Source organism: Pristiophorus japonicus, chromosome 5 (genome assembly GCF_044704955.1).
Source record: "Pristiophorus japonicus isolate sPriJap1 chromosome 5, sPriJap1.hap1, whole genome shotgun sequence".
NCBI classification, from domain to species: domain Eukaryota; kingdom Metazoa; phylum Chordata; class Chondrichthyes; family Pristiophoridae; genus Pristiophorus; species Pristiophorus japonicus.
Window position 1 is genome coordinate 93,040,739 of NC_091981.1, and position 25,637 is coordinate 93,066,375.

The 25,637-nt window shown below is 40.1% G+C and overlaps 1 protein-coding gene across 2 annotated transcripts in view; it reads left to right on the forward strand.

Annotated features, from left to right (window-relative positions):
• ice1 (KIAA0947-like (H. sapiens)) overlaps positions 1-25,637 on the forward strand; it is a 121,935-nt gene that overhangs the window by 44,072 nt on the left and 52,226 nt on the right. For both annotated transcript variants that reach the window (XM_070880769.1, XM_070880770.1), the window contains 5 exons: positions 1,301-1,337; positions 1,430-1,489; positions 3,338-3,430; positions 3,630-4,018; positions 10,799-16,045. In XM_070880769.1, the coding sequence (XP_070736870.1) occupies positions 1,301-1,337; positions 1,430-1,489; positions 3,338-3,430; positions 3,630-4,018; positions 10,799-16,045 (5,826 nt within the window). The remainder of the gene's footprint in view (positions 1-1,300; positions 1,338-1,429; positions 1,490-3,337; positions 3,431-3,629; positions 4,019-10,798; positions 16,046-25,637) is intronic.

Below are 25,637 nucleotides of genomic sequence, written 5' to 3' on the forward strand. Positions count from 1 at the left end.
TCATCTAATTATTGACAAGCGATCGGCTTTTGTTTTCTGATTTTTGGACTATTAAATGGTAATAAAAGATTATGAATAAAAGAAAATAATTGAAGGGAAGAGCAAGTCTGGGAAGTGCTGTTTAATTCAAGAGACTCCTCCACTTTTTTAAAGTTCTTGGACATTGGGAAGTTCAGTCATTCCCCCTGCTAGGCTGTTGTGTGAAGTCACAACAAAGCACCCAACCAGCAGTGCTTTCTTGGGGTCCTATGGCTTCAGAGTGGCCCTGGAGCTGGTCTGAAATCAGGCTCTTGATGTTTGAAGTACAGATGCTTTGAGCACCCCTCATTTGGATGATACATTAAACCAAGGCCTCATCTGCTTGTTCAGGTGGACTTTAAAGATTCTATAGCCACATGGCACTACTTGAAGAAAAGCAGGGGAGGGAAGTACCCCTATTGTCCTGGCCATTATTTATCCTTCAACCAACACCAGCAAAAACAGATTAATTTATCATTTATCTCATTACTGTTTCTGGGACCTTCCTGTCAAATTGGTTGCTGGGTTTGCCTACATTACAATTGTGAATACACTCTATTGGCTATGAAGCACATTGGGACATCTTGAGAAGCACTGTTTAAATGTAAGTTCTTTATTTTACATTATTTTCCTCTCTAAAATAGAGAATAATTCCAACTCACCCATACTTGTTGTCTCCTTTAGGTTGTTACTTTCCTAAGTCATAATCTTCATTGCATGCTAGCTTTCACTGAATAAACAGGCCAACAATGTATTCACTCATAGTAGGTCTGTGACTTGGTGAGCTAGAGTGACCATAGCAGGGAATAAACTTGAATCTATTTTAAGAACACCTGTACTTGTAGATATTTACTCCTCCTACATGCTTGCTGGTTTCTTTATTTTAACCACAAGTTTCAATTTGGATCTAATATACTTTAAATTAAGATACTTTTTATTGTATTTGGAATTAGAGGTCAGTGTTTGGGGATTGAGAATGGAGAACCAAAAATGATGAAAAGCAAACTTGAACCATAAACGCTGTAGATTATAGTTACATTTATATCCATAACAGTAACAGCAAAAAAGCAAGATTACTCCGTGGGTGTTGAAATATATTGTGATTAAATTTGTCAGTCAGCTGCTGGAGAATGATATGCAGGAAGATGGGGGCTAATGGGATGCCACAGCATTATGCCAAGATTATTGCATCTTGAACTGCAAGTTGTAGAGTTGTGTTCCTTTGTGCTGAATGGGTTGTACTTTTTTATTTTGAGGTTGGTAACTCTTATTAAATCAACAGGAGAAACTGATGGTTCAGCAGAAGAATGGTATAAAAGGTAAAAAGCACAATCTGTATTCTGAAATACTTTTTCACTAATTGTGTGTCAAGTACATATTTTTAAAGTTTGTGCAATATGATGTCTTATAGTTTTGAAAGATGCACAGACACAGAATTCCATGCAGGAGGTACCAACAGTAATTGACAAAAGTAAGTAATTCAGCATCACAACAGTCAAACTTTGTGCATGTATAGTATGTTTTCATTTTGTTTTTAAAGGGGTTGTTGATCATACTTCTGGATTGTATAAGCAGTCATTGGGGAAGAGTTTGCATCTTTGCTTTGATTAACAATGTACTTATCATTTAACTCCAAATAGCAAAAAGTAAATCTACCCTTCTCGGGTTTAAACGTGATAATGGGCATCTCCATACCAGTTGTGAATACTGCATTTTTTTTAATATAAAGAATTATGAGACCAATCAATAATGTGCTACAGTGTGCATAATTTAAAGTTGTTGAATTTAACTTATAGGTAGAAGATAATCATATTTTGGATTGGATAATCAAAGATAATATATGGGAATGTTTTAATAGATCAGATGATGTTAAATGTGTAGTGATTAGGGTATGTTTAAATGAAGGATTTGTAAAAAGGAGAGAAAAACCTGAAATGGTGTTTTGGCTGCTTCCATTTATACTTCAGAAAAGAATTTCAAAAAATCTTAATGATGAGCTAGAATTTTTGCAACCCTGTTTTTTTAAAATACATTGGCCCTGAAATTCCGGTCGGAGGCTTCTTTCGAACAAACACCTCTGACCGGAGAAGTTTACAAAATTACCTGGTGGTCCCGGAGGCGCCTGGGATTCCGTTGGGGAGGCCTTCTCTTCCCGCACTGCGAAGCGCGCTCCCGTCATCGTGGTTCGCATGCAGAAGGTGTAGTCACAAGTGACTGCACGATCAAACAGATAAAGTATTCCACAGCATTCTCATTAATAGCATTGAGAACTCTATAACTACGCATTCTCATTGTTTTTTTTCTCATTAATAAGCAAACACACGAAACACCATGATAAATAAAAAACACATCTCATAATTAAAATTAATTTAAATTAAAGTTAATAAATGTCTTTAAAAAAATATATATATATTCCTGTTTTTTTTTAAAGCCTTGTAATTAGGATTAAAAATAAACTTACCTTAGGCAGGGTTTTTAACATTAAAATGTGTTTTATTAACTTTATTTTTATATTTTTTTGCATGTTTTAAAACTCTTACTCTAGCAAAAGTAGGCTATGCGCCTGCTTTTACCAGGTGCAAGAATTTTCAGGACATTTGCTGGGCAAGAGATGGGTAAATACAGCAATCTTGCCCATGCGAATGTCCTGGCTGTGAGGATACGGACGAGGCTTGACAGATCGGAAAAGCTGGTTTTCGGTGCATGCGCATTGCGCGCTGAAAACCGGCTTTTGCAATGCCTTCCCAGGTCCGTACTGACCCGGGGAGGTGGAGATTTCTGCCCCATTAACATTTTAAAATACATACACTAATAGAATCATAGAAGTTTACGTCATAGGATCATTTTCATTTAGGCTCATATCTTAATGCTGGAGAAACTGTCTTTGTAAAATGTCAGTAATTTGATAGCAAAACATTTAAAACATACAAGCTTTCTATGGCCGGGCCCTTCATTTAAGAGAAGTAAATGTTTTTTTTTAGAAATATTGACATTGATAGAATTTTAAAAGTTCTGCCTTAGAATTTAAAAAAAAGCCATGGTTAATTTCCTGATTTTTGTCTTCCTGCCAAGAGCACGTATTGGATGTTCAGGCATGCACTGCCATAATTTTCCGACTATTATTTTAAATGGTGAAAAATTGCAGGATCTGCATGCATGGATTTTCAGTATGTACTCTTGGCGGGTAAGGCTCCAACTGCGAGAATGATGTTGGAAAATTACCCCAAATATTTATCTGCATGTTTGATTTCTTCTTTAAATCTTAATTAGTGAAGCTAAAGTAGCAGGGTGATGTATTGACTGTTGATTGTGCCCACAGATAAAGTAAAACTGTTGCTGGATGAAATATGGACGTGCATTGAAAAGCCCAATGTACAAGAGAAGCCAAACAAGGGAAGCACTTACAGCTCAGGTATGTCGCGCCTAATTTGAAATGTTTGACCCTGTCACTGGGTGTAAACGTGGATAGCATGAACATTCCTCACCTTTTATTAGCAAAGAGCTTAAGTGGTGGTGATGGTGGTTGGTTGGAGTTCAAAACCTGTTTTTAAAAACTACAAATGTTTAAATATGTTTAAAATTTTTTTTTTTTTCAATCTATACTGATATAGGCAAGAGAGGCAATCCACGGAGGAAATGCAAGATCCTTCGAAGCGGTTTAATTAGCCCAAGTCACATCAGTCCACTAGAAATCTCAGAGCTGCCAACATCCTCGCCCTCGCATCAGCTGGAGTGTGACCAAGAGGAAAATGATCTCTCAGAGATGGATGACAGTTTAGCTGATGAAGGACTGAAAAGCAATAGTGACAGTGCCTTCTATGATGACAAAACTGTAGAACTGCCTAGACAGAAGGATCCTGTTGACCGTTCAAGTACAGATACTGATGGTGATGATGATGAGCAAGATGCTTTAAGTCAACAACTACAAGAGATACTTGATTGGACTGAACCTCTTCCGCCACAACTGTCTCCATTGCCATGTTCCCCTTCAATTAAAGAGGCAGGTCTAAGCAAACTTTGGTATTTGTTACAGAACAACACAATTCTATATATTTTAGCAAATATTCTAATAGTTATTTGAATGATTGGTTTTGCACATATAGTCTTTCAAGTCCTTGGGCTGTCATGTTTTCAGAGCATTACAGTGCTACACTAAATATTTCAATGGAGTTGTAATCAACGCAAAGGTCATTTGGGCAGAGCTGTGAGGTACCACGGGGAATTATCACTCTTTGTTCTCCCCAATAGTCTGGAAAATGTAAATGTAGTTTGAGATGATATGTGATTCAGTGCGGTAGCACGCTGTCCTACCACTTGAAACCCGGGCTTGAATCCAGCCGAGACTGAGGGTGAAAGTTTCTTTCCTCTGTCCAGTTCTTGGTGGGCATAAGCCTACAGCACAAGGTGCCTTTTGGTAACACCACACACACAGCCCAGAAAGATGGGTGGATGGGAAATAGAGGGGAGTGGGGGGCGGAGGTGTTGGGGAGTGTTCCTCTAAGGCTAAGGTTATGTTGGAGTTGAGTCTAGGGAGCTTTACTGTGTAACTGGTCCAACATTAGTATAGTTTTCCTTGATGAGCACAAAAAATGTACAAATTAATAATATTAACTTGAAAAAATGTTTTAATGGCCCATCAGGGAAAAATAATTTCCTCTGTTATAGGAACAGGAGTAGGCCATTCAGATACTCAAGCCTATTCCACCATTCTATTAGATCATGGCTGAACTATACCTCAACTTCATTTACCCAGCTTTTCTCCATAATCTCTTAACAACCTTGCCTAACAAAATCTATCACTCAGTATTGGAAATTTTAACTGACTCCACATCCGCAACATTTTGGGGGAGAGAGTTCCAGATTTCCACTACCCGGTGGAATCTCGCCAGGCTACAAGAGAGTGAGAAGAGAGAGATGGAGAGAGACAAAGGGAGAATTTGAGAGAGGAAGATAACTGTCTCATTTTGTTACAGTTTGTTTATTATTAAACAAACAGAAAGAAAGGAGTAGTTGACCTGCAGCATAAAATTTACAAGCGATTTATTGACATCTGCAGTTTGCAACCATCTACAATTAACCTGCATTTGTATATTTACACCATTTCCCTACAGGGGGTACTTAAAGGGACAGGTCAGGTTAGCACCTTAAAAAATCTGTACTCCAGACACTACTATTCATAAGTGATGCCACGGAAGTGATGTGATATTCCCTTACTTCCTGATTATCTTTAAATTTCATCGAAATTTACAGCACGGAAGGAGGCCATTTCAGCTCATCGTGTCCACGCCGGCCGACAAAGAGCTAATCCCACTTTCCAGCTCTTGGTCTGTAGCCTTGTAGGTTATGGCACTTCAAGTGCACATCCAAGTACTTTTTAAATGTGGTGAGGGTTTCTGCCTCTACCACCCTTTCAGGCAGTGTGTTCTAAACCCCCTCTATTTTCTTGGTGAAAACATTTCCCCCTCAACTCCCCTCTAAATCTCCTATCAGTTACATTAAATCTCTGCCTCCAGTTGTTAACCCCTCTGCTAAGGGAAATAGGTCCTTCCTATCCACTCTATCTAGGCCCCTTATAATTTTGTACACCTCAATAAGGTCTTCCCTCAGCATCCTCTGTTCCAAAGAAAACAAATCCAACCTTTCCTCATAGCTAAAATTCTCTAGTCCAGGCAACATTCTCGTAAATCTCCTCTGTACCCTCTCTAGTGCAATCACATCTTTCCTGTAATGTGGTGAGCAGAACTGCACGCAGTACTCTAGCTGTGGCCTAACTAGTGTTTTATGCAGTTCAAGCATAACCTCTCTGCTCTTGTATTCTATGCCTCGGTTAATAAAGGCAAATATTCCATATGCCTTCTTAACCACCTTATCTACCTGGCCTGCTACCTTCAGGGATTAGTGGACCTGCACTCCAAGATCCCTTTGTTGCTCTACACTTCTCAGTCTCCTACGATTTAATGTGTATTCCCTTGCCTTGTTAGCCCTCCCCAAATGCATTACCTCACACTTCTCCAGATTGAATTCCATTTGCCATTGGCTCTGCCCACCTGACCAGTTAATTGATATCTTCCTGCAGTCTATAGCTTTCTTCTTCATTATCAACCACACAGCCAATTTTTTATCATCTGCAAACTTCTTAATCATACCCCCTACATTCAAATCTAAATCATTCATATATACCACAAAAAGCAAGGAACCTAATACTGAGCCCTGCGGAACCCCACTGGAAACAGCCTGCCAGTCACACAAATCTCTATCAACCCTTTGCTTCCTGCCACAGAGCCAATTTTGGATCCAGCTTGCCACTTTGCCCTGGATCCCTTGGGCTTTTACGTTCGAGACCAGTCTGCCATGGACCTTATCAAAAGCTTTGCTAAAATCCATGTACACTACATCAAACGCACTACCCTCATCGACCCTCTTTGTTACCGCCACAAAAAATTCAATCAAGTTATACAGACACGATCTTCCCTGATTGATCCATATTGACTGTCCTTGATTAATCCGTGTCTTTCTTAATGAGGATTTATCCTATTCCTCAGAATTTTTTCCAATAATTTTCCCACCACTGAGTTTAGGCTGACATGGCCTGTAATTACTCGGTCTATCCCTTTCTCCCTTTTTAAACAAAGGTGTACCGCATTAGCAGTCCTCCAGTCCTCTGGCACCACACCTGTCGCCAGAGAGGACTGGAAAATGATGGTCAGAGCCTCTGCTATTTCCTCTTTTGCATCTCTTAACAGTCTGGGATACATTTCATCCGGGCCTGAGGATTTATCCACTTTCAAAGCTGCTAAACCCCTTAATACTTCCTCTCCCACTATGTTTATTTAATCCAGTATTTCACATTCCTCCTCCCTGATTGCAATGTCTGCATCGCCCCCCTCTTTTGTGAAAACAGGTCTCTATAGGCCCATCCTTTATTTAGTTATCCTCTTGCTCTTAAGGCATTTATAAAACATCTTTGGGTTTTCCTTGATTTTACTTGCCAAAATTTTTAATGCTCTCTCTTTGCTTTCCTAATTTTCTTTTTTAATTTCACCCCTACACTTTCTAGGGTTTCTGCAGTATTGTACCCTCTGTATCTGTCATAAGCCTCTTTATTTTTCTTTATCCTACCCTGTATGCATGCCCCTTGACATCCAGGGGGCTCTAGATTTGTTAGTCCCACCCTTTTTCTTTAAGGGAACATACTTGCTCTGAACCCTCAGGATCTCCTCCTTGAATACCTCCCACTGCTCTGAAACTGATTTACCTTCAAGTAGCTGTTTCCAGTCCACTTTGTCTAACTCACCTCTCAGCTTAGTAAAATTGGCTTTCCCCCAACTTTTATTCCGAGTCCAACTTTGTCCTTTTTGGTGGTGCACAAGAAAATGTTTAAAGCTACACGAGAACAGACAGGAATTATGAGCCCTACATTTTTCATCAGGCTACATTTTTCAGCCCATATGTGTTGATAGAGAGAAAAGCATTATTTGATTTGTTTTCATAATGATGTCAGAAATCTTTTTGATTTATATAAACCGAACTCCCCCTTACGCATAGGAGGTCAATTATTGGTCAGTTGAATTTTATAACTTAATATAATTTGCCATATTTTGACTTTGAATATTTATATTTAAAGTGGTCGAATGCAGGACACTGTGCTTATGTGCCTTTACATGCTCAGTGGTGCTCTAAGCTTCACAAAAAGACTTGAGCACCCCATGTCCGCACGACTGAAGCAGTATAATTTTAATGTCATAGAAACATAGAAAATAGGAGCAGGAGTAGGCCATTCGGCCCTTCGAGCCTGCACTGCCATTCAATATGATCATGGCTGATCCTCTATCTCAACACCATAATCCCACTTTTCTCCCATATCCCTTGATGCCTTTTGTGTCTAGAAATCTATCTATCTACTTCTTAAATATATTCAGTGACTTGGCCTCCACAACCTTCTGTGGTAGAGAATTCCACAGGTTCACCAGCCTCTGACTGAAAACATTTCTCCTCATCTCGGTCCTAAATTTCTGAGACTGTGACCCCCTTGTTCTAGACTTCCCAGCCAGGGGAAACATTCTCCCCGCATCCAGTCTATCCAACCCCGTCAGAACTTTATACATTTCAATGAGATCCCCCCTCATTCTTCTAAACTCTAGTGAATACAGGCCTAGTCGACCCAGTCTCTCCTCATACGACAGTCTTGCCATCCCAGAAATCAGTCTGGTGAACTTTCGCTGCACTCCCTCTATGGCAAGTATATCCTTTCTTAGGTAAGGAGACCAAAACTGCACAGAATACTCCAGGCCCTGTATAACTGTAGTAAGACATCCTTGCTCCTGTAGTCAAATCCTCTTGCAATGAAGGCCAAAATACCATTTGCCTTCCTAACTGCTTGCTGCACCTGCATGTTTGCTTTCAATGACTGGTGTACAAGGACACCCAGGTCCCTTTTGTACATTGACATTTTCCAAGCTATCACCATTTAAATAATACTTTGTCTTTATGTTTTTCCTACCAAAGTGGATAACTTTACATTTATCCACGTTATACTGCATCTGCCATGTGTTTGCCCACTCACTCAACCTATCTAAATCGCCTTGCAGCGTCTTTGCATCCTTCTCACAACTTACAATCCCACCTAGTTTTGTGTCGTCAGCAAACTTGGAAAAATACATCTGGTTCTCTCATCCAAATCATTTTTATATATAGATACATATATATACATAATATATATTGTGAATAGCTGGGGCCCAAGCACTGATCCCTGTGGTACCCCACTAGTCACTGCCCGCCACTCCAAAAAAGATCAGTTTATTCCTACTCTCGTTTCCTGTCAGTTAACCAATTTTCAATCCATGCCAGTACATTACCCCCAATCCTATGTGGTTTAATTTTGCACACTAACCTCTTATGTGGGACTTTATCAAAGGCCTTCTCAAAATCCAAATACACTACATCCACTGGTTCTCCCTTATCAATTCTATCAGTTACATCCTCAAAAAACTTGAGTAGGTTTGTCAAACATGATTTTCCTTTCATAAAATCCATGTTGACTTTGTTTAATCCCATTGATATTATCCAAGTGTGCCATTATCACATCCTTTCTAATAAACTCTAGCATTTTCCCTACTACTGATGTTAGGCTAACCGGTCTATAGTTCCCTGTTTTCTCTCTCCCTCCTATTTTAAATGGTGGGGTTACATTTTCCACTCTCCAATTTGCAAGAACTGTTCCATAATCTATAGAATTTTGGAAGATGACAACCAATGCATCCACTATTTCCATCGCTATCTCTTTTGGGTGCTTCAGGTGAGGGTAGGGGACAAAACTGATCCCAATCTGGGATGCAGATCATCAGGCTCTGAGGATTTATCAGCTTTCAGTCCCATTAGTTTCTACAGCACTATTTTCTTTTAATAATAATTTCCTTTAATTCCTCTTGCTCATTAGACCCTTTGTTCCCTAGCATTTCTGGGACGTTATTTGTGTTCTCTTCTGTGAAGACAGAACCGAAGTATTTAGTTAATTGTTTTGCCAATTCCTTGTTCCCCATTATAAATTCTCCCGTTTCTGTCTAAAGGACCTACATTTGTCTTCACTAATCTTTTTCTTTTTACATACTTGTAGAAAATTTTGCAGTCGGTTTTTATGTTCCATGCAAGTTTACTCTCATACTCTCTTTTTTTTTTTCCCCTCTTAATCAATCTCTTGGTCCTTTTTTGCTGCATTCTAAACTGCTCCCAATCATCAGGCTTGCTACTTTTTCTGGCAACTTTGTATAACTCCTCATTGAATCTAATGCTATCCTTAATTTATTTTGTTAGCCATGTTTGGGCCACTATTCCTTTTGTGTTTTTATGCCAGAAAGGAATGTATAACTGTTGCAATTCATGCATTTGTTCCTTAAATGTTAGCCATAGCTTATCCACCGTCATGCCTTTTAATGAATCTTCCCAATCTATCATAGCCAATTCATTCCTCATACTTTCGTAGTTTCCTTTGTTTAGATTTAGGATCCTAGTTTTGGATTGGACACTTTCCAATGCTGGTTGATACATCGAAGACATAAAAGTCTTTTAAAAGGTAGCTTTTGTCAAAGAACATTTCAAATAGAACCCGAGATCCAAAAGGAATAAAAATATATTGGAAGTGGTAAAGGAACAAGTTATGTCTAAACTGATCAAAAATTAAAAAGGATGTTGTCGGTGTGTTCTTAAATCTTACAAGGGCCAGTAGCCAAAGGAATTCCAGTTCACTGGGACAGACTTTTTTTTTTCCTTGTCAGTTTTGTCACCTACCTCATCCGAAGCATTTAACACTTTGCTGAGGTACAGTTTCAATGCAGTAAGCTCCCTCCAATTCCAAATAATCATTATTTGTGCATGAGACAAGCAATGAGTATTCGCTGGCTATTCAAACACACAGGCTATCACAGACAAGTCTGATTCTGTTGTCATCTGCATCCACCCTTCTGTGTTTCCAAAAGCAGTGCTGAATGCCGATCAGGATCCTGGGAGCTCCTTTTTCCCCTTCCGCAGCCCAGGAACACTAAGTGAATTGTAGTATCCTAACTACTGCCCCGACTGAAATTAGAAACTCGGCACGGGCTGAGAGATCTTCTTGATCTCAATGGCTCAGCTACTAAATAGAATATCATGAGAGCCATGGTCATGGTTTATCTGATCTTTTTAAATGATAAAAGGGTAATGTCATGCTACTTCACCATTTTCTGTTCAGCTTCTAAATAGAAACAACCTGAATATCATAACTGTAAATATTTTTTCTCTTGTGCAGCAAACCTTGTTTGGAGATATTACAGATTCCAGTGATGATGAAGGCAGTAATCTTGCTGATAGAAGCTGCAGTGGAAGTGTTTCCGAGACTGATCAACTCAATAGTTCTGGATGCACTGAGGTGCTGAGAACCGATCAATCATCCACAGTGGAAGCAGGCATTTCTGAATGTACGGTTGGAGAGTTATCTGCTGAGAAAATGGATTGCACTGAGGCAGAAACTGAAGACCTGAATGAGCAGTATTTGACAAAAACTGAAGTGAAGGGTAAATTGTCAGATCCTTGTTTGATTGTCGGAGATGTTCAGTGTAAAAATGAGAGCGTTGAAGCTCAGTCTTTATTTGAGGACATTGTAAAGGACTCGGATGTGACCAGAACTCCAGAAATGTACAATGCTGATTCTCTTCTCACACCCAACGCTGTTCATGAAAAGGATCTGACATCTCCGCGACACAATTATATTGACGGTATGCAGAGGGATGATATTACAGAACGATCAAAAGATACTGTGGTTTCAGTAATATCTAATCTTAAAACAGCGGAACCTGAACTTGAAAGTTCAAATTTATACAACAAAGGAGAATATGGAATCGGCACTTGTGTTAAAGAAATGGACAAGGAAGAGCTCACAGTACAAGAAGCCAGTTCTTGTGGACAGCTAAGTACAACTTTTGAAGAAATGGAGATGGAGGAAATGAATTGTAATAGTTTTAAATCCGATAGTCAAAAAGATGAATGCACAATAGCTTCAGAGCTGCCCTCTGATATGGAGCATACTAATTCAGAATCTATAACAAAGGAGCAAATTGGCACTAGCACAGTGGAGGAAGTAATACCACTTTCACAGCTTAACATTACAGTGGTACATGGTGTTGCTCAGGATAAATCCGACGAATGCATTCCTACTGTGGATGTGGAGATGGAGGAAAATAATTGCAATAGTTTTACATCTAACAGACAAAAAGGTGAATGTACACAGACTTCATTGCAGCTGATTGATGTGGAAATCCCTCAAGCAGACTCACTGATGAAAGAGCAAAATCTTAACAAAATGGAGGAGATAACACCACCAACTGAGGTTTACTGTTCTATGGAAACTGGTGTTTCTCAAGACAAGTCCAAGAACTACATTTCTACAGGGTATGTAGAGATGGAGAAAATTAATTCTGGTAGTTCAATAACTGATGAGCAAAAAGATAAATGCACACTGAATTCAATGCCAGCCTCTGATGTTAAGCAGACCCATACTGAACTTGTAGCAGAAGAGCATAATGGACTTGACAAAATGCAGGCGATAACCCCTCTACCTGATTTTGACTGTTCTATGAAAATTGGAGTATCTCGGGATAAGTCAAAGAACTGTGTTTCTACAGAGGATACAGAAATGGAGAAAATTAATTCTGGGAGTTTAATATCCGATAATCAAAAAGATAAATGCACATTGCCTTCTGAGCTGTCCAATGATGTTGAAGAGTTTGCAGCAAAGGAGCAAAATGGGCTTGACAAAATGCAGGCGACAACTGTAATTGCCAAGACTGACAGTTCTGTAATAGCTGATATTGCTAAGGACAGGTCCAATGACTGTGTTTTCACTGGAGGTATGGAGATAAGAGACGTATATTCCAGTAGTTTTACTTTTGACAGTCCTAACAATGAACTAACATTACCTTCAGAACAGGAATTTATTCAACAGACTCAATCAGACTTGATAATAAAGGAGAAAGGCAGTCTCAACAAACCTGAGGAGGTAGCTTCACTTAAGTCTGATTGTTCTATGGTAGCTACTGTCACTCAAGATAGTTCCAAGTGCTTTATTCGTATTAAGGATATGGAACTAGGGGAAGTAGATTCCAATGGTTCTACATCTGACAGACCAAAAGATGAATGTGCATCATCTTTAGTGCTATTCAATACTCAGCTGGTCCAAGCAGAGTCTGCAACAAAGGGTCAAGATTGTCTTAACAAAATGGAACAGACTTCTCCACTTGTTGAGTTTGACAGTTCTGAGTTACCTGGTGTTATTCAGGACAAGTGCAATGACAGCATTTCTACACAAGATGTGGAGGTGAAGGAAGTTAGTTCCAATAATTCTACATTTCTTGAATGCACATTGATTTCAACACAGTCCTCCATTGAAGATTCCCAAACCAAGTGCACAATAAAGGAGCGAGATATAATTACCGAAACAAAAGTATCTTCATTTATTGAGTCTGACTGTTCTTTTCTGGTAACTGATCTTGCTCAGGACAAATCCATGGAGTGTACTTCTACTGTAGGAATGCCCAATAAATATGAAAAGCAGGGTTTTCTTTACACACGATCGGAATCAACTGAAGATACAGAGAAGGTAAAACACACTGTTTGTGAAAGCCCAGTTGATATGTGGAATGAAGGAAAAGATAAGTTAATGGAAAATAAGAAAAAAGAAAGAAGTGATATAGGAGAGAAAAACAATTGGACAGTAAAGCTATCACGGAAGTGTTTGTCTTCTGATCAGACTGCCACGCAGTTTGAAAGTAATGCTTTTTCAACTGAATCCTCAAGTCCATATGTGTTACTGGATAGTGTTGGGCAAGAACATTTTGCTAAAGTTGGGCAGAACAAAGTAGGTGATGCTGTGAATAATAATGTAGTGGAATCTGAAGAAAATGCAAACTCAGAAAAAAGTGAGGACATACCTTTGAAAAGTAGAAAGCTGCCTGGTAATGAGATACAACTGTCCGCCTCAACTCCGATTTGCAAGACGAGTGATGATCCACAGAACTCTGAGGCAGAAGTTTCAATGTTGATTAGAAAAATCAAGAAAAGATGGCACGGAAATGGTCTAACTCCTGAGCGAGAAACACAGGAAACCATTAATCATAAAGTAGTTGAAATGGAAATTACAACTGAAGTTTGCACACTTGAAAATCTGACTCATGAGCTAGAAGTTCAGACTAGGAATTACAAAACTGAAACTGAGCAGTACTCCCTTTCTGTTAATGGCCATGTTACTGTTCAATGTGCTGGCTTGCCTTTTGATTCTAAAAGTGTATTGGAATCTGATGAAACGGTTTGTAATATTGAAAGCATAACAAATGATAAGGAAGAGTTAATAGCTATCCATTCTGACTGCAGTGAGAGTAAAACTGAACTGGTGACTTTGGATGAAGGTTTTTCACAAGACGCCTGTCAAACTCCAGTGCTCGAAGCAAACAACGGCACAAATATAAATTCTGAAGTTGCAGGTGAAAATGGTGTCAATACTATGTCAGTAGAATGTGAAGCTTCAGCTTTGGATTCAGATAACCCTGCGTTAAAAGATTGTGACAATGAGACACTTTCAGCATCGAGCCCTAACAATGATCTGTTGTTGAGATGTACGCAAATAGAAAATAAACATTTGGCAAGAAATAATTGTCTGCAAAATGATCCGGAAGTTGTGGAAAAATCGAAAAGCAGTTCTAAAGTCTGTTCCAATCAAGACAGTAACATTTGTACAAAAGAGCACTTCGGCATCCAAATAAACAAGAATTCCATTGGAATTACAGAGGAAATGCCCAATTGCATCGCAAGTGTAAAAAATGTGAATAATTCTACAAATACAATTCTGGAGGGAAGCTCCAGTTACATATCTCTTGTACAAAAAGTAGACAATTCAACACAAACTGAATTAACATATAATGGTTCACAAACTGTGCTTTACACTAGCAATGATGTATTAGCTGCTCCTAAGTCTGTTCCTCAGATGGACATTGTTGAAGGAGGTAAAGTAAGAACGCCAAAGGCAAAGAAACGATCTAGTTATTGTGATCTGTGGAACCCATCACTTCCTGATGTTCCTTCAGACCTTCGGAGACCCATTCACTCCGTGGCATTGCATGGAAGGGAGGTATTATTTGAAAGTACAGCTGGTAATTCAGTGAATATGGAGTCATTTGGAACTTCAGAATGTGAGCAGACCTCCAGAAAGATTGCAAAAAGTAGAAAAATACAAGCGAATAGAAGTTTACCACATGCTTTGATTGAAGGTCATGGAGATGTGCAGCAGGATGGTGGTTTACAAAAATCAAAAATACAGTCCACTTACAAAAGTCGTGCAGTTTTAAGAAGCAGCAGAGGTTCAAATTCGAACAATCCACCTGTACTAGCCAATGCTGACACTTCTGCTCCAACGTTGTGCACGCAAGAAATCCGTCAAGTAATGTTAGAAATGGGACAACCTCTGCCACCTCTGCTGCCACCACTTGTAGCCACACCTCCAAGAACTGCAAGAGCTACAAGACCGATATCCCCTCGTATTACAACATCTAGTGTAGCCCCCTTTTGTTCCCCTGTAGATGATTTGGCTTCTCCTTCAAAGGAGACTTCAAATGCTGCTTCAGTTTCACCTCTGTTTGATCATACTCAGCAAAAGTCTCCATCAATGCACTCACCATCCCCATTAGAATTTGCAAGAAATGAGAGAATCCAGTCCTCTCCATTACAGTTTTGCACTGCGACCCCAAAACATGCTGTTCCTGTGCCTGGGAGACTGCCTCAGTCTGCAGGTTCAACTTTACCTCAGGAGAACTCTGTAAAGATTCTGGATGCCATGTATCCCAACCTCTCTGCCCGTGCAAGAACTTTAAATATTCTCCGTGGAAGTGTTCAGCTCAGCATGCGTGGCCCTGCAGATGGTGAGAACCAAGCAGGGGCTGTGAACCAAATCATGGGGTTCAAAGCAATCAATTCAACTGCAACTGCATTTGTGAAAGCAGGAAGCAATTCCAGGTCTGAAGGCACAAAAACCGACGGATATGCAAAAGATTTGGAGCAGCAGCAGCCGGTTGTCGGTAGCACTTCGAATACCATGGATAGACCCAAACGAGATCAAATGGCTGCCAAAAGAACTGCAGAAGATGATGGAGCAGGAAATACTAAAAGACTGAAAACAGAAAATAATTTTCAGCATGGAGATAATACTGCTGATTTAATCACCCCAAAAGAGTACTCAACTGTAAATGTTGCAGACGCAACCAAACCACTTTATAATGGTCTAGTAGGACAGAAGTCTGGAAGTAAAACTGGATTTGAACTTTTCTGCCAGTCTCTTGAACCTATTGATTCAACTGAAGAAGCTGTAGCCAGTGCCTTAATGAAAATTACTAAATCCTGTTTTGACCTACTTCCTGTTATTCGCAGCCATGTCTTTGTTGGGCACGTTCCTCAGCTCCCAGTATTGCGCGATGAAGAGAAGGAAGTGATTTGTGAATTGAGTGGCAAGAAGGTAAACATATGCAGCCATTTCTATTACTATACTACAGTAGAAGATGCTCTTGACATTCAATTGTTTTGGTCAAACTAGTCTCATGGTAGTAATTAATATATTGTAAATGTTCAAAAATTAAAGTTGTTGGATAACTGCTGATAATGGAGGAAGATAAGGATATATAAAAGTCCCACTGAGGGCTGGGTTTGTTGTACTGTGTGGTAATAACTAACTACACTTCAGAAGTAATTCATTGGATGTGAAGTGATAAACTGCCATATATTATTGTCAAAAAAACAATTGACAATTTATTTCACTTGCTGTTTGTGAGATCGTGTTGTGCACAAACTGATTGCAGCACTTGCCTACATAGCAGCAGCAATTACATTTCAAAAGTAATTTGCTGTTTGTGAAGTGCTTTGGTGTGTTATGGGTATGTGATTAGGTGTTATACAAATGCAAGTTTTTTTCTTTCATACAATTATCATTTATTTTTCTTTCATTCCTCCTCTCATTCCTTTTCGCTCTCTTTCTAAAATTAAATTCCCGAATGAAAACTCTTTTTTAAAAAAAAAAGCCAATGCTTATTCAATGTACGCAAAACAAAATATCGTCCTTTTGCTCATTGTACCTTCATCTCCTAATACAGTAATGATTCTGTTGCAAGACTGAATAGTTACTGTGATTGCAAATCACTTTTCTTCGTCCAGTGTGTCAGACTCTTGTATTTCCATGTATTTTCCTCTTTTTAAAAAGTAATAATCTTTCACAAATAACATGGAATTCCAATTCTCTGCCATTCCCAAATTTAAAATTACATGATAAGCTAGTGTGCAACATGTATAAAAAATAAATCCTTAATTTTTTTTTTAAGTGAACATTTTTATTTCAAGAAACCAAACACTAGAAGCAAGCAGGTTACAGATTGAATGAGGAAAATTAGCAAACTAATCAAGTATAAACATTTCTTTTTAAATGACATAAGAAAAAGAATCATACACTGGTTTTTACATTCTTAATGGGACATTTACAAGAGATACATTGGATTGTTATTCATGGTTATACAATAATGAACATATTTCAGGTCTGAGCAACAGAGATGGACAGGATACACTGAGACTCTTCCACCTTTCTCTTGGGGTGTTTGTGGGTTCTGCATAGTTGTGGACCATTGGTGCTCTCTGCTCACACTGGTATCAACCGGTCTTTTCCTCTGTATGGGAGAGGACCCATTAATTGGCCCGATTTTCGGCAGGTTTATGACTGGATTTTTGCCGTGATTTGACCCTCTGCGGCAGAAACCCGGTCGCAAAGCCTGGGCAGGATCCTCGGGTACCTGTTTGCAGCAGCGCTTTCAAGTACCGCTAGGGAGAGGTGCGCTGATGTATAACGACACAGATTGTGTTACCGTCATACTTTCGGCACTCTCCCACGCATACGCCGTGCCCAGAATACAAACCGGTCAAACCTAGGGGACATAGTCTCAGAATTAGCCCATTTAAAACTGAGATGAGAAGGAATTTCTTCTGAGGGTTGTAAATCTATGGAATTCTCTGTCCCAGAGAGCTGTGGAGGCTGGATCATTGAATATATTTAAGGTGGAGATAGACAGATTTTTGAGCGATAAGAGAGTAAAGGGTTATGGGGAGCAGGCAGGGAAGTGGAGCTGAGTCCATGATCAGATCAGCCATGATCTTATTGAATGGTGGAGCAGGCTCAAGGGGCCAGGTGGCCTACTCCTGCTCGTATTTCTTATATTCTGTTCTGTCGGTGCAACTCTGCCAGCAGCGGTAAGTATGAAAACTTGCAAAAAAGGTAAGTTCAAGTTTTTATTTTTAAATTCTTTTTCAGCGATTTGTTAGCTAAGGGTTTTGTGAATGTTTTTTGCTATTTTATTTTTTATTTCTCTTCTTCCCCCCCCCCTCCCCCAAGGCCTCTCTCGCAGCGCTCCCAGCCTTGGACTAAATTTGGCGAAACTTGTGTTTTTGCGCCGCGAATCCTCATGCAATGCCCCCCTTACCAGACGTAAAACTCGAAAGTCCGGCCTAAAAACAGTAGCGTAGCGAAAACGGTAAGTTTCATGTATCGCTACTGTTTTCACCCAAAAAAATGAAAGACGAAAATCCGGCATTGTATTGGGTTCGAGGAAAGCGGTCCAGGCTGCTTGATTTTCATCCCCCACCTATCACCAATTATAGACGGAAGCTGCACATTACGTGCTCCAATAATCGTCTAAAGATGTCTTAGGCAACAATTTTTTTACATTGCCAGAGTAAAAGTGTAATTAAACAAAGATAGATGAACCGAAAATTCTTCTAAAGACATCACACTATTCATACAATTAATGGTCATAAAATAGAGGAGCTAGTCCATGCATGTTAAGAACATAAGAAATAGGAGCATTATTAAGCCATTCGGCCTCGCGGCTGCTCCACCATTCAATAAGATCCTGGCTGATCTTCTACCACAACTCCGCTTTCCTTTGATTCCCTTAATATCCAAAAATCTGTTGATCTCTGCCTTAAATATACTCATCGACTGAGCATCCACAGCCCTCCTGGATAGAGATTGCCAAAGATTCACCAGCCTCTGAGTGAATACATTTCTCCTTATCTCAGTTCTAAATAGCTGACCCCTTATTCTATGACCCCTGGTTCTCAATGCCTGAGCCAGGGGAAACATCCTCCCTGCATCTACCCTGTCGAGCCCTGTAAGAATGTTGTATTTTTCAATGAGATCAATTGTCGTTCTTCTAAACTCCAGAGAATATAGGCCTAATCTACTCCATCGCTCTTCAGAGGACAATTTCCCCCCCACCCCGCCCCCCCCCCCCCCCCCCCCCCCCAATCCCAAGAATCAGTCTGGTGAATCTTCTTTGCACTCTCTCTACGGCAAGTATATCCTTCCTTGGATAAGGAGACCAAATCTGTATAGAATACTCCAGCTATGGTCTCACCAGGGCCCTATATAATTGCAGTAAGACATCTTTACTCTTGTATTCAAATCCTCTTGTAATAAAGGCCAACATATCATTTGTTTTCCTAATTGCTCGCTGTACCTGAATGCTAACTTTCAGTTATTTGTGTAAAGGTTCCCCAGGTCCCTCTGAACATCAACATTTCCCAATCTCTCACCATTCAGAAAATACTCTGCTTTTTTATTTTTCCTATCAAAGTGGATAACTTCACATTTCTCCACCTAATATTCCATTTGCCATGTTCCTACCCATTCACTTAGCCTGTCTATATCCCCCTGTCTGTATCCCCTTGAAGCCTCTTTGCATCCTCCTCACAACTTATATGCCCATCTAGCTTTGTATGATCAGCAAACTTAGATATATTATATTTGGTCCCCTCATCCAAATCATTGATATATATTGTGAATATCTGAGGCCCAAGCACTGATACTTGCGATACCCCACGAGTTAGAACTTGCCAACCTGAAAATGAATCGTTTATTCCGACTCTCTGGTTTTTGTCCATTAACCAATCCTCAATCCATGCTAGTATATTACCCCCAATCCTATGAGCACTAATTTTGTTGAATAACACCACTGTGTGGCACATTATCGAATCCCTTCTAAAAATCCAAAAACACTGCATCCACTGGTTACCGCTTATTTATTCTGCTAGTTACAACCTGAAAAAACTCAAGCAGATTTGTCAGACCTGATTTCCTTTTCATAAATCCATATTGACTTTGCCCAATCCTATTATTATTTTTGAAGTGACCTGTTATCACATCCTTAATAATAGATTCTAGCATTTTCCTTACTACTGATATCAGGCTAACTGGTCAGTAGTTCCCCATTTTCTCTCTCCCTGCCTTTCTTAAATAGTGGGTTTACATTTCCTACTTTCCAATCTGTAGGATCCATTCTAGAATCTGGAATTTTGGAAGATGACAACCAATGCATTCACTATCTCTATAGCCATCTCTTTCAAAACCGTAGGATGTAGGCCATCAGGCCCAGGGGATTTATCGGCTTTCAGTCCCATTAATTTCTCCAGCACTATCTTTTTACTAATACTAATTTCTTTCAGTTCCTCATTCCCTTGGTTCTCCACTATTTCCGGGAGGTTTTTTTGTATCTTCTTCCATGAAGACAGACATAAATATTTGTTTAATTCTTCTGTCAGTTCCTTATTCCCCATTATAATTTCGCCTGTCTCTAAGGGACTCACTTTTACTTTTGCTAATCTTTTTCTTTTTACATACCTATAGAAGCTTTTACAGTCTGTTTTTATGTCTCTCACTAGTTTATTCATATTCTATTTTCCCTTTCTTTATCAGTTTCTTGGTCTATCATTTGCTGAATTCTAAACTCCTCCCAATCCACAGGCTTACTACTCTTTTTGGCAAAATTATCAGCCTCTTCTTTTGATCTAATACTATTTTTAACTTCTCGTTGGCCACAGTTGGACCACTTTTTCTATGGGTTTTTTTGCCCTAAAGGAATGAATATTTGTTGTAAATGATGTATTAATTCTTTAAATGCTAGCCATTGCTAGTCTACTGTCATACCTTTTAAGGTAGTTTTCCAATCTACCTTGGCCAACTCTCCCCTCATAGCTACATAGTTTGCTTTGTTTAGATTCAAGACTCTAGTTTGGGTCACTTTCAAACTCACTTTCTAAATCACTTTCAAACTCAATATAAAATTCTATCATGTTATGGTCATTCATCCCTAAAAGCCCCTTTACGACAGGTTATTAATTAACCTGTTCTCATCGCACAATACTAGATCTAAAATAGCCTGTTCCCTGGTTGGTTCCTCAACATACTGATCTAGAAAACTATCTTGTATACATTCCATGAATTTGTCCTCCACATTATTGCTGCAAATTTGGTTTGCCCAGTCTATATGTAGATTAAAGTGCCCTATGATTACTATATTACCCTTGTTACATGCACTTCTAATTTCCTGATGTATATTCTGCCCTGCATTGCAATGACTGTTTGGAGGCCTAGAAACAACTCCCACCAATGTTTTCTGCCCCTTGCTGTTTTTTTAGCTCCACCCAAACTGATTCTACTTCTTGATTTTCAGAGCTAAGATCCTTTCTCTCTACTGTCATCCTTTATTATCAGGGTTACCCCGCCTCCTTTTCCATTTTGCCCATCTCTTCTAAAAGTTATATATCCTGGAATATTTAGTTCTCAACCTTGGCCACTTTGTAACCATGTCTCCATAATGGGTATCAAATCTATTAATTTCTAACTGTGCTATTCATCTATTTTGTTGCAAATGCTTTGCGCATTCAGATATAGTGCCTTTAGCTTTGACATTTTTTTATTTTTCCCTGATGTCACCTGAGTCACTGATGCCTCATTACCTTTATTACTCTCTGTCCCTTCCTGACCCACTCTGCTTATTTTTACCCCAAACTCTACTCTGCTCCAGAGCCTTGACATTTCTCTTGCTGCTTTTAAATTTACTCTTTCCTGAATCCTCCCAACCCCCCCCCCCTTCATTAGTTTAAAGCCCCATCTACTGCCCTAGTTATCGATTCGCCAGGACACTGCTCCCAGTTTAAGTGGAGTCCATCCCATTGGAATCCCTCTTTCCCCAGTAGTGGTGCCAGTGCCCCATGAACTGAAACCCCTTCCTCCCACACCACTCTTTGAGCCACGCATTTAAACCTCTAATCTGTTTGTCCCTAAGCCAATTTCCGCATGGCTCAGGTAACAATCCAGGGATTTTTTTCGAGATTCTGCTTTTTAATTTGGATCCTAGTTCCTCCCTCAGCAGAATCTCATTCCTAATTCTATCTATGTTGTTGATTCCTACGTGAACCACGACAACTGGATCCTCTCCCTCCTACTCCAAGTTCTTCTCTAGCCGTGAGGAGATATCCTTAACCCTGGCACCGGATAGGCAACACTGCCTTCGGTACACCCTGTCACGGCTGCAGAGAACAGTTTCTATTCCTCTAACTATACTGTCGCCTACCATTACCACATTCCTTTTTAGTCCCCCCCAGTTGAATGGCCATCTGTACCATGGTACCATGGTGCCATGGTCAATTTGCTCATCCTCCCTGCAGTCCTTGTTGTTATCCATTGAACACGGTCAAGGGCTGAGGTTCCTCCATCACTAGATCCTGGGTCCCCATACCTTCCTGACTCGCAGTCACACCCTCCTGTCCCTGACCATTGACTAACTGTAAAGGATTGCTTAACCTAAGGGATGTGACTGCCTCCTGAAACAAAGTGTCCAGGTAACTCTCCCCTTCCCCGATGCATTGCAATGCCTGCAGCTCGTATACCAGCTCAACAACTCTGAGCTGAAATTCTTCGAGCTGCAGGCACTTACCGCAGATGTGGTTGCTCGGGATCTCATTGGTCTTCACCAACTCCTACATGTTGCTAAACTTGTTCGAGGAGAGGCCAATATGGAAGTGATAATGGGCTCAACACTTGCCATGTCCAGTCATTATTGGAATAGCAATCAATAAAACAAACTGAATGCCTTGTTGCCAAATCAGGAGAATATAATTCTGAAATCATCATGCTGAAATTTCACACGCTGCTCTAGTCAAACTGCACCTTTTATACTTGTTTTACAGCTTATCATCATATATTCAATTCTGGTCACTGAGGCACATGGGAAAGATCAAAGCCCTGGAAGTGATGCAGAGTAATGCCACATAACTGATCCTCAATGTCAGAGAGGAATGTGTTGGGAGGAAAGGTTAGAAAAGCTCAGACTCTTCAGTTTTGAAAGGAAACAAATGGGAGAGGACCTTTATCGACCTTTATAAGATATTAATTTAAGAGATAGTAAGATATTCTGATGGGGTTTACTGTAGGTTTCTGTGGCAGGATGAGCTAGATGGGCTGATTGGCTTGTATTATCTATACTTGTATAGTGCGCATTTGAACGGTCTGCATAGAGCGGGATTAAACAGAATGCACTTAAACAGGGTGGTTTATTTGGGAATTTGGAAAGAGTTGGCATTCGGAGAAGAGGGGAAAGGAGTTGCTGCTTTTTGCCTACACTGCTTGCAGTGCTTTGTGTTACAGGTAGATATTTAATTTAATTACCCATAACTTAATCTAGATCAATTAAATAGTCAAGAAATTAAACTGTAAACTATGTTACTTAAATATCATTTTAATTAAATCTAATTAAATATAACAAGGTCATATAGGGATGGCAGTGCAGGTGGTGTGCCGCAACTGCAGTAAGTGGGTTGTGGAGAGCATTGTGATCCCGGAAATCCACGTTTGCAGTAAGTGCCTGTATCTTGAGGAACTTCAGCTCAGAGTTGTTGAGCTGGAATCTGAGGTGCAGACATTGCGGAGCATCAGGGAGGGAGAGAGTTACCTGGACACTTGATCCAGGAGGCAGTCAAAACCCTTAGATTAGATTGTGGTATAGATCTGGTTAGTGGTCAGGGGTAGGAGGGTGTGACTGCCACTCAGGTAGATAAGGGGACCCCAGGTACAGTGCAGAGCCTCAATATTTGTCCTTATCCAACAGTTATGTGGTTCTTGCTGCCTGTGTGGATGAGGGAAAGCCTGCAGGATGGATGAGCAAGCTGACCATGGTGCACGAGGCCATTCAATTGGGGGGAGTGAAAAGGAATGTTGCTGTAGTAGGGGACAATATAATCAGAGGGATAGATACTGTTCTCTGCAGCTGCGACCAGGAGTTCCGAAAGTTGTGTTGGCTTCCCGGTGTCGGGGTTAATGACATCACCTCGCTGCTGGAGACAGACTTGAAGTGGGAAGGGGAGGGTCCAGTTGTTGTGGTCCACTTAGGAACCAACGACATAGGTAGAACTAGGAATTAGGTTCTGCTCAGAGTTTGAGGAGTTGGGGTCCAAACTAAAAAGCAGAACCTTAATAGAAACCTAGAAATTTAGAGTGAGGAAGGAGGCCATTTTGGCCCATCGTGTCCACGCTGGCCAACAAAGAGCCACATGGCCCTCGGTCAGCAGCCCTGAAGGTTACATATAAACCTATGAACAATAGGTACTAATCTCTGGATTGTTACCTGAGCCACGTGCCAATTGGCATTTGGATAAGCGGATTAGAAGGTTAAATGCGTTCCTCAAAGAGTGATGTGGGAGGCAGGGGTTTTGCTTCGTGGGGCACTGATACCAGTACTGGGGAAAGAGGGAGCAGTTCCTTTGGGACGGGCTGCACTTAAACCGAGCTGGAACTAGTGTCCTGATGAATCGAATAACTAGGGCAATAGACAGGGCTTTAAACTAATGAGGGAGGTTGGGAGGGCAGTGGGAGGATTCAGGAAAGAGTAAATTTAAACGCAGCAAGAGAAATGTCAAGGCTCCAGAGCAGAGTTTTGGGTAAAAATAAGCAGAGTGGGTCAGGAAGCGACAGAGTGTAACAGAGGTAATAGGGCACCAGTGACTAAGGTGACATCAGGGGGGAAAAAAGTCAAAGGTAAAGGCACTATATCTGAATGCGCAAAGTATTCGCAACAAAATAGATCAAGTAGTAGCGCAGATAGTAATTAATAGATTTGATCTAATACCCATTATGGAGACATGGATGCAAAGTGACCAAGGTAGGAATTAAATATTCAAGTAGACTTTAACTTTTAGAAGATATAGGCAAAATGGAAAAAGGAGGAAGGTAACCCTGATAAAGGATGGGATAAAGACAGTAGAGAGAAAGGATCTTAGCTCTAAAAATCAAGAGGTCGAATCAGTTTGAATGGAGCTAAGAAACAGCAAGGGGCAGAAAACTTTGGTGGGAGTTGTTTTTGGCCCCCAAACAGTAGTTGTAATGTAGGGCAGAGTATAACTCAGGAAATTAGAGGCGCACGTAACAAGGTTAATATAGTACTCATGGGGTCTTTAATCTACATATAGACTGGGCAAACCAAATTTGCAGCAATAGTGTGGAGGACAGATTGGAAAACTGCAAATGTAACGCCACTAATTAAAAAAGGAGGCAGACAAAAAGCAGGAATATAAAGACTAGTTAGCCTAACATCTGTGGTTGGGAAAATGTTGGAGTCCATTATTAAAGAAGCAGTAGCAGGACATTTGGAAAAGCAAAATTCGGTCAGGCAGAGTCAGCATGGATTTATGAAGGGGAAGTCATGTTTGACAAATTTGCTGCCGTTCTTTGAGGATGTAACGAAAAGAGTGGACAAAGGGGAACCAGTGGATGTGGTGTATTTGGACTTCCAGAAGGCATTTGACAAGGTGCCACATAAAAGGTTACTGCTCAAGATAAAAGTTCACGGGGTTGGGGGTAATATATTAGCATGGATAGAGAATTGACTAACTAACAGAGAGTCGGGATAAATGGTTCATTCTCTGGTTGGCAACCAGTAACTAGTGGGGTGCCGCAGGGATCAGTGCTGGGACCCCAACTATTTACAAAAAAATATTAACGACTTGGAAGAAGGGATTGATGTAACATAGCCAAGTTTGCTGACGATACAAAGATGGGAGGAAAATCAATGTGAGGAGGACACACAAAATCTGCAAAAGGACATAGACAGGCTAAGTGAGTAAGCAAACATTTGGCAGATGGAGTATAATGTTGGAAAGTGTGAGGTCATGCATTTTGGCAGAAAAAATCAAAGAGCAAGTTATTTAAATGGAGAAAGATTGTAAAGTGCTGCAGT